At 37.1% G+C, this 10,080-nt stretch overlaps 2 protein-coding genes across 2 annotated transcripts; one reads left to right on the top strand and one right to left on the bottom strand.

Moving 5' to 3' along the window:
- Positions 502–1,880, top strand: LOC104719853 (5'-adenylylsulfate reductase-like 6). The gene is made up of 4 exons (XM_010437839.2): positions 502–669; positions 756–943; positions 1,029–1,153; positions 1,293–1,880. Exons 1-4 carry the CDS (start codon positions 502–504, stop codon positions 1,700–1,702), a joined length of 891 nt encoding a protein of 296 aa, XP_010436141.1. The 3' UTR covers positions 1,703–1,880.
- On the bottom strand, positions 1,726–3,194 carry LOC104719863. Its single transcript, XM_010437851.1, has one exon. The coding sequence runs from the start codon at positions 3,152–3,154 to the stop codon at positions 1,976–1,978; it is 1,179 nt and encodes a 392-aa protein (XP_010436153.1). The 5' UTR covers positions 3,155–3,194; the 3' UTR covers positions 1,726–1,975.

Raw genomic sequence — 10,080 nt, 5'->3', positions numbered from 1 at the left:
AAAAAAAAAAAAAAAAAAAAAAACATGTGGTCGGCTGTTTAACAGCGCAACGAAACTGACTGACTCTGAGAGAACAAATATATATTTATTTTTTTTCAGTTTTGATTTTTCTTTGTGTTAGTCAGTATATTTGACGTCTGAAACAGCAATGTCAACATTACAATTTTGATGCCAAAACATTTGTTTCGTATGAACTTGCCCAGTTGTGTCAGCAAGCAAACCACAACTGCCTCTTCTCCTCATCTTGTTTCTTTTATCCTTTTAGTCCAAGAATCTTTCCTTCATAAAATAGAGCGGACCGGATCTTTTTGCTTTTTCTTCTTTTTCCAATATTCCATTTTCTATTTAATCTGTAGTAAACGCCGTTAATTTTTTGTTTCTTGGTGACAACGACATGACAACCTTTCTGGTTTGCTGGCAGCAACACCTACCTTTGTCATCATGTCTGTATCTTAATTTTCTCAAAACAAGTTTTGTATAGCTATTTCTTCTTCTTCTTCTATGGAGAAGAAGCTGATTCCGTTGTTCTTGGTGGTAATTTTGTTCATAAATCTAACAAAAGCTACCGTTAGGGTTCAGATTTGTCCTAGAGGATCTGCAAAAGATTATATCCTAGGGTTTCGAGATAGATCAGCTTTGCATCGTTCTGGTTTTGTATCTGTCACAGAGGTAATTTCAGAACCAGTGATTTTATCTCTATCTCAGTTGCTTTCTTGAATCTGAAGTTTGTGATTTATGTAATTTTGTTTCTGAAGGGAGATGATCGATGGTTACAAGTGGCTTCTGATATGATTGATAAGAACAGGTGTGACTATGTGGCTTTACTTTTTTATGCATCATGGTGTCCTTTCTCCAGATTACTTAGACCAAGCTTTGATCTCATCTCTTTGCTGTATTCATCGATTCCTCACTTTGCAATTGAGGAATCATCAGTTAAATCAAGGTGGGATCCTTTTAAAAAGGCCAAATTTTGTTTTATTTTGATCTAGAAACTTCATTGTCTGATGCTCTTATTTGTGTGGTTCCAGTACCCTTTCCAAATATGGAGTTCATGGGTTTCCTAGTATCATCATTATGAATTCAACGATGCTTGTAGCTTACCGGGGATCCCGAACACTAGATTCTCTTGTTGCCTTCTACAGTGATGTTACTGGTAAGGTATTTTGAGTTGTGATTTTGGGTATATATTTTCGTGGTATCCAATTAGAAATGAATAAGCATTTGGAATGTATGCTTCAGTCTCGTTAAGGTCTCAGCTGATGAAACTAACCAGAAAGCATTTATGGATGTAGGAATTACAAAGCTGGATGAAACTTGGGTTGAGAAAAACAGGTTAGTTCCCCATTTTCACACGGAGCCAGAGAATTGCCCTTTCCCATGGGCAAGAAGATCACCGGAGAATCTGCTTCGCCAAGAGACTTATCTGACTCTTGCCACAGTGTTCGTTTTGTTAAGATTGCTTCACTTGATATCACCCACAATGGTTATGTTAGCCAAATTCACTTGGGGACGGGTTGCTAAGAACATGAGACCGCAAAACCTCTTAGAGCATACTGTTGCCGTGTATCTCAAAGAACCCTGCATGAGTAGCAATTTGCAGGAAGGAGCCATGAATGCTAGAGCATGGGCTTCCAAGTCATTAGCCACTGTCTCAATCGGGGAACCAAGCTCGTCAAACAGAAATGTTTCAGCTTCACAGTGACTTTATTATATACCCTCTTTCGATGATTAAACCTTCTTTGTATAATAAACACAACAGTTCCTCCGGACAATGAGGGGCTTAGATTCATAGCTTACCATTTTGTAGCAAAGTGTAAAATACTATCAGATTACAACATTGTAGCCTAATTTATATTATACAAAGACTGATACTTAAACCACTTGAGCCGTCTCTCAAATAGAGTGAACCAAGACTAGTGAGAGATTTGATCCAGTGATACCTCAAAAACAGCAGTTAACATTCTTTACTATGGTTTCAAGAATGGTCCATCTGCTGCATATCTGCATACTTATACAGCTTGTCGTTAAACACAACCTGTGGATCCTTACTAATCAAAACACCATTCTCATTGTAACCATCCTTCAAAAACACAGCCCAGTTCATCTCAGTGCCAGCCAAGTAAAAAGTAGTAGGCTGCTTCTTCAACATCTGATAAGTCTGTCTAGTCAAACTAAACTCATCTTTAAACTCCACAATATGATGAATCGAAGCTCTCTTCTCCAACGTCAAGTTCAAGAACTCGTGCACAACGCCAACACGATACTTCTCCGCTTCTAAAGTCCAAACATCAAGCTTCCAACCATCCGAATACGGCGAAACCAGAGGAAACGTATTCAACAGATTAAGTTTCCTCGTATCCTTCTCTTCCAACTCCAATTCTTTCCCATGTTTCACCGGAAACTTAAACGCTCTTTTCGCCTTATCTTCGTCAACCATAAACTGTCTCTCGAGCTCACTAACCGCAAGATTCGTGTCCCAGTTCACCAACTCAAGCACCCTATTCCCATCTTTACCCGTAACAACCCGAAAATAATCTGGATACTTCGCAACCCTGTCTCTAAAATCCTCAGGAATCCCAAAAATCAAACGAGTGTGATGGATTTTACTCAGCAAGATTCGTTTATCTTTCGTCATCATCAACAGCTTACGAACACGATTAACTCTATCTAACTCCATTGAATCCATTAAACTTTTCTCTTCATCTAACAAACCTTCCATAAACTCAGTAAACCCTAACCAAATCTTCCCATCGCTATGTCTATACGTTTGTAAGATCAGAGGATGTTTAGGGATGAATCGAGTCACCTTACGACCTCGCGGGAACCCGAGCTCACGATAAAGCTTTCCGGCGTCATCTAGCCGGAGAATTCGCTCCGGTTGCTTCGAGATGAACTCTTTGGAACGGATTAGGAATCGGAGATGTGCGTCGCGTGAGACGAGTGATTCGAAATGTGGGATCTTGGTTGATTCGTGTTGGACTGGTTTTGTTCTGGCGGATTCTGGTTTTTTTCGCTTTTTTTTGAATTTGTCAGGTGTTTTTGTGATGAGAAATGAGGTTGAGAAAGGTAAGGTTCTGAGATTAGGGTTTTGATTTGGGGAAGAAGATGAGATTTGAGATTTTAGGGTTCTTGAGAAGAGACGAAGCCAAGCCATTGAGTGTTTACAATTATTAATCAGGGGTTTAAGATTAACAAATAACAATAGCTGAGTTTTACAAATGGGTGCCAAAGCGGGAAAGAGTTTATTTGGCTTTAGTGTTGGGCCTTAATATGGGCTAGGAAGATACTCAACTTTCTAAAGTGACGAAGAAAGGTACAAGAGTTGTTTGTTAGACTAATGATGTATCAAATTGAAGCAGATCGTAGAACATCTGTTACATAGTTTTTTTACTGTAGATGGAACGGAATGTGACAAAATTGGAAATTCGCAGAAACCTGTCCTTCATAATTTTTGAAAGCAGCAAAGACAAAANAAAAAAAAAAAAAAAAAAAAAAAAAAAAAAAACAATTCTCCTTTTCTCTCCTCCTTCTCTCTAAGAAATATTTTTCAAATCCACCATTTTTGTCTCTCTCGTTGCCCTTCCGACATCAGAGAGGGTTTTGTTTTTCCCCATTTTTTTAGTTCTCTATCCTCTGACATCGTCCGCTCCTTTGTGAAGCTGTCCTTCGCCGACGGTTTGGGTGTCTCTAATGCAATTTTGGGCGCATGAAGCAAAGATTCGTCGACTGGTTGTTGCTGGTGAAAGCTCTGGTGCAGACGTTTGAGGACAGCGTCGAATCCATGGCCAGATCTAGTGGATCTGGGTTAGCGACTTCGTGTGTCGTTTTGTCTCCGGAGGGTTTGGTGGCTTCGGTGAGCAGTGAGGGTTTGGGGCTTCTCTTTGATGAGCTTCAGTGGTCGGGTTTGGAGTTTCTTCATCAGACTTACCTCTCTCATTTCAGCCACGGTGGTGCTTTGTAGTAAGGTGTGGTGTCGTTTGTCAGGTAAAGTTGGGCGGATCTTAATGAGGGTTTTGGATCTGCAAAAGGACGACAGTGGTGGGGAGTTCTCTTCTCGGGCAACAGTGGTGTTGTAACATCCGTGTTCCGGGATTATATTTTGGGTTGTGTCGATTAAACCAAAAGAGTGGATTTTTAATTAATTTCGGTTTAATTAAATCATGTTTTAATCTAATTAAACCAAAAGCCCTAGTAGTCTTTCTAAAAGTGATGCCTCCTTCTCCTTACTGTGGATTGTCGACACTAGAGTCTCAGAGAAAAAGAAAGAGAGCCTTGGTCAATTTGGTGTGAAGGAGAAGAAAAAAGAGATCAACAAAGCTTTATCTTAGAGAGAAGGAGAAGGAGCAGAATCGTTAGGGTTTGGGAGGAAAGAGTTTTGACATATCAAATCTTTGTCAAAGGTAACGAAATTTGGTAGATTTATTTTCAAGCCTTTCATTGTCATTCTTCTTTCTACAGAAGTGGATTTGGATTTAAACTCGATGAGTTATTGATAGTTTCATGAGACACGTTTTCTCAGACGCGAGTTGGGACCATCGGGTATTGTAACTGAGATCGTGGTCTCGTCTGGTTTCTGATCGGCACGACATTTTGTGTGAAGCTTCGTCACGTCTCGGGATAGCTTTTCACTGGAGAGATTTGATAGTCAACAGTTGGTCTATGTTTTAGGGTTTCGTCTTTGAGACTATTCTTTTATGATGTTTCTGTCCAGTTTGCTTCACGGTTGCTTTTGGTTGTATGACTTGTTGTAGGACGTTTCTGGACTGTTTCAGACGCGAGGAGAGTCTCTCCTGGTTATATTTGTTGTTAGAATCAGCTTGTTAAGGTGAGTGCGTGACCATGAGCTTATCTAAGCGATTGAGTTGTATAACTTGTTTGTCTGATGATGTGTAGGTGTGGTGAATGTGTTACTAGGTGTTCTATTTAATGACTGGTTTGTTTTGTTTTATTTGTGGTTGTACTCTTGATTTGCTTGTGTGTATAGCTCGTAGATGGGAGGATCGCCTCACTGAGTATTTCTGGTAATATTCACCGCATCTCATTGTGTTTGTGGTGCAGGTAATGTGTAGCATGGAATCATGGCGATGAGGAGGAGGATGATTTAGGGTCTCGGTTGCATTATTGGTTATGTTAGGTTGAAGATTTTTATTGGTTTTAATTGATATAGTATTATATTAAATTAGAGTTGGTTTGGTTTGTCTTCCGCTGTGAATGTTGATTTGTTGTTGATTTATTGTTTGAATTGTAATTAAATATCTGATATATTATAGGAGTAGTCTAGGCGAGCTAAACCATTATGCGGACATCTTCACTAAGGGTCTTTCCACACCATTATTTCTCGACTTTTGGTCCAGTCTGAGTGTCCGTCTTCCTCCCGCTCCGACTGAGGGGAAGTGTTAGTTTAGATATGAAAATATCCAAATCTTATTGTTGTATAAAGGATATTTGGTAGTTAAGATATCATTGTACATTATATATACTCCTATCAATGATACAAACTCCTCAAGAGAGATTACATACAATCTTACAGGTTTGGATGAAAATCATCTTTGCGGATTCGTAAACAACGGCCATGAGACAACTATTCCACATTCTTTTTTCTCAAGCTTATAGAGGGACATAGTCATGGTAAGAGAGCAAAGTAAAAAACAAATTGAAAACTAAGCAAATTGTTGGCATATGTTGATGTTGTGTTCTAAAAAAAATATGTGCAAACTTGTTAAATCTTTGTCTCTATTCTTTTATTACTTGTCTAGGCGAGCTGGTTAAAAGAATAAACAAAACTTAATACTTAGCTAACAACAAAACTAATACATTTAGCGCAGAATATAATTTTAGCTTTGAATGTTACTAAGATAATTTTTGTGTATATACATAGTTGAAGTTTATGCTTTGCTAAAAATCATGATTCATACTTTTCTAATTAGTTAGTTGAAGATGCATAAATTTTGTTGATGTAGTTTTAATCAATCGTTCTCCGAAATTTACTTACAAAAACAATCTTATTCTTTTTGTCAAATTGCTCGTTGGGCATGTCCACTGAAGGTTACTCAACCACCGTTACTACAAATAAAATAATAAAAAATATTGAAAAGCAAATAGAGAGAAAATACATAGAGTATCACCGTTACTAAAAGTACTTCTGCAAGAATTGTTTCTTTTACTGTTGCAAACACATCACCATTTGTTATTGGTCCATTTTTATTAAAAAATTAAAAATATAACTATACAATTAAAATATTACTCCCTCCGTTCTAGTTTAACTGTCGTTAAAAGTTTTTGCACACAGATTAAGGAAACTATTAAATTTTATGTTTTGCCCTTCATTAATATATTTTATAATTTTTTCATTAGTTGAAACTTTAAAACATCAGGGATAAGATTGAAATATTCATCAAACATCTGCATTGAAAATCTAAAACGATAACTAATACTCCCTCCGATCCGAATTAAGTGTCGTTCTGGAAAAATTCTCGTAGATTAAGAAAGTGTGCAGTTTGACTATTGTGACCTCAGAATTAAAACTAATTTACAATTTTATTTTTTATTTATCTTTTATTTAATAAATTAATTTGAGCTTTTTTTTTTTTCTGTCACCACCTCCATCGAACTCCTTTTCTCATCCCCGGTTAACTTCGTTTTCTCCGATCACCTCTGTCACAAACTCAATTCCTCCAATTTTTTCCTTTTTAAAAAAATAAACTTCATCCATCGATTTCTTTCGCCCTCTGGATATGGAGAAACGAAGCTTCCTCTTTTTCTATCGCAAAATCAAAATCAAAATCTGGTGTGAAGCTTCCTCTTTTGTTTTGTAATTGACTTTTAGACGGTGAGCTTCTTCCCTCCGCCTCCTCTGATTTTCTCTTTCGATCCATCTTATTTTATTGCTGGGTGTTGAGTTTTCTAGTGTTTCACACTAAAAGCATAAAGGCCATAGAGAGAGGAGTATTTGTTTTTTAAGATTTATTTGAGTAATGAGAAGTGAAACTCTCTGCAATTTCGTTTTTTTCCTAGTGGGTTCTTAGGGTTCTGCAAGTTAGGTCATAGTTTCAGCTGTTTGTTGTTGTTCTTGAAAGTTTTTGGATTGGTAAAGAGGGTTTTTTTAATATACTACAGGTTTTGAGGGAATTATGAGCAATGATGAGAAAAAGGAAAGAAAGTCTGATTTTGAAAACTCAGAAGATGAGAGGAGAACAAGAATCCGCTCTTTGAAAAAGAAAGAAATCAATGCCTCCACAAAGTTCAAGCATTCTCTCAAGAAGGAAAGAAGAAAAAGCGATGTTCGTGTCAGTTCTGTCTCCATCGAGGATGTTCGTGATGTAGAGGAGCTTCAGGCGGTTGATGAGTTTAGACAAGCTTTGGTGATGGAGGAGTTGCTTCCCCATAAACACGATGACTAAGCATCCATGGCTAGGCAGTATGTTAATTAAACTCATTTATTCTCCTAAGCTTGCATTCTGAGATCAAAGCCTTGTGGTATGTAGCTCTAAGTATATACTTTTTTCTTGTGTGCTGGTTTTCTTATTCATGTTGATCCTTTTCTCACTGAGTAACAAATTTTATAGGTGTGTGAGAGATCTCTTAAGAGCACTCAGAACGGTCCTAGTATGCCACTGGTTCAGAATTTTGTTAGAGCAGAGATGGTGGTGGCTCAATCATACACATAGTGGATCATATGGATTTGGAGGTAACAACCCTCTCTCTGCACCAATTCTAAAGGATCAATCAGTGTCTTGGAAATGTTAACCAAACTTTTTGGATATTTGGTCTGTTAAATGTTAACCAATTCATATGGATGCGTATTTAGCTGCAGCAGTTAAAGTGGGGCCTTGTAGTGCCCGAGTTGGAGGATTTGGAGGGCAAGTTATACTTCCACTTGCTCATACTATCGAGCATGAAGAGGTTAGTTCAAGTTTCTTCGATACCCTTAATTGTTTCTTCTACTATCTCCATAATTTAAGTTGAAGTAATGGTTGGTGTTGTTTTCATTCTCAGTTCATGGAAGTCATCAAACTGGAAGGTCTTGGTCATTCCCCTGAAGATGCAATCGTTCCAAGATTTGTTATTTTCAGTTTTACTAGTAATTTGTGTTAATTTAGTTAAGGTCATATTAGTAATTTTATTAGTATTATCACATTGATAACAGAGAACGACACTTAATAAGAAAATAAAAATTACTCCTAGAACGACACTTAATTCGAATCGGAGGGAGTATGAAACAAAAATTAAATCATAAAACAACAGCTAAATTAGAACGGAAGGAGTATTATTTTTATGTTTCTGAGTAACCCTTCCCATTTCTACCGCTGGAGATGACCCTAGGTATCTTTACTCATTTTAAACAATGTCGCGGAATTCCATGACAAGAGAAAGAATAAACTTATCAAATAATTGTACTGGCTAGATTCGTTTATTTTATATTTTCGATGCATTTGTATATAGATAGTGTTATTGGGGTACAAGAGAAATGGTGCATGAACTGAGACATCATATAGTAATACGTCTTCCATGTAGAAGAAAAAGATTGTCGTATTTCGAAGTAAAAGTAATAACGAGACGGAGATCACAAGAACGAAATGAAAATATAAAGTTAGGGATAACCCATCTAACTGACTCCATTAAACAATGAAATGAATTATGTGACCCAATCAAGACTGGTGTTATTTTAATTTGTTTCTTGAGGGCATGTCAATATCGAAAGTCCTTTGCATTTTAATTTTACATCAAAACTTATTGGTTTTTTTACCAAAAGTATAGCGAATACCGTTATTTTGTATCATTTTGAACTATTAATTGTTTACTGTTTTCTCTACACAACGGTATGAAAATAGCGATATTCAAAAAGACTACACTGTAGATGTATTTTTTTCGATGTTGTGCACTAATTTTAAATGAGAAAATGTAATAATTACGTAAACAAAGCTTCTATCATATTCGATTAAAATAGTTATTTGGAGTAGTAGGATTCTGCTAATTTGGACAATAAAAAAACCTAAAATGTTCGATAGAAGCAAAATATAGGATAACGTCTACCCGTGGCATTTAACTCTCTTTGATAAAAGAAGCTCTTTCGAAAGGGCCCAGCCCAGGAAAAAGCCCATAAATATCCCTTTCGAGAGAGAAGGGTATTATGGATTTCACGCGCTTCAAGCACCGAACGCGACGATTCGACCCTCAACGTTGGAAACCGCACCTTCACGCGCTATTCTGTATCATCCCACGCGCAGTCTTTCGCCTAAAGACTACGAACTAGAGGCGAGGGGGGGGGACTATTGTTAGGGGTAGATCCAACCCCAACAAAAGGGCCCGGCCCAGGAAAAAGCCCATAAATATTCCTTTCGAGAGAGAAGGGTATTATGGTATTTTTCCTAGACGAACCGACACGATTCCCTATAAATACGGGCGTACGGCCTTTAGAAGGGGGGATCGGAGAAAAAACAGGAGAATTCGTACAGCAAGTACAAAAGCTTAGCTCGTCCAAGCAAAAGTCAACGGTTCTAAACTCATAGCTCGGAGAATCGACGAGATATCAGCTCGTCTACTATCCTCGTCTACCTTTGTAACCCGTTTGAGTCGCGTTGTAGCCCGTCTTTTGTGTTTCGACATCAATATAATAGAAGAGAACTTCAACCCTCTTTGACCGAACTAAACATATTAATTGTGACCAAAAGGGACATCAACAAACTTGCTAGCATTTTTTTTTGGAATCAACCACTTGAACTAAGTCATCGTAATAAGTGAAAGTTAATTTGTAATAGGTATTATTATTAATATACTTTTCATGAACCTACCAAACATACCTAATTATTGTTTGTAAAGAAGTCACAACGCGATTATCACAGAACAATCTATTGTTCACGAAAGCCTCTTCATGAAGCAAATTTGAGAACTTAGGCCAAGTCAGGTTATACTCCAATATAATATTAGATCATCCATTTCCCTGGTTTGGTACGTCAGGTCGTGTTCATATGTAGCTAATAAACTTCACAGTTTTTATTTTTTTTTTAAAAGAGGCAAGCGTAAGATAGAAAAAAAAAAAAAAAAAAAAAAAAAAAAAAAAAAAAAAAAAAAAAAAAAAAA

This window comes from Camelina sativa, chromosome 2 (genome assembly GCF_000633955.1).
Source record: "Camelina sativa cultivar DH55 chromosome 2, Cs, whole genome shotgun sequence".
Taxonomy (NCBI): Eukaryota; Viridiplantae; Streptophyta; class Magnoliopsida; order Brassicales; family Brassicaceae; genus Camelina; species Camelina sativa.
The sequence above is the reverse complement of the archived record's forward strand: the minus strand, read 5'-3'. Positions and strand labels throughout refer to the sequence as shown.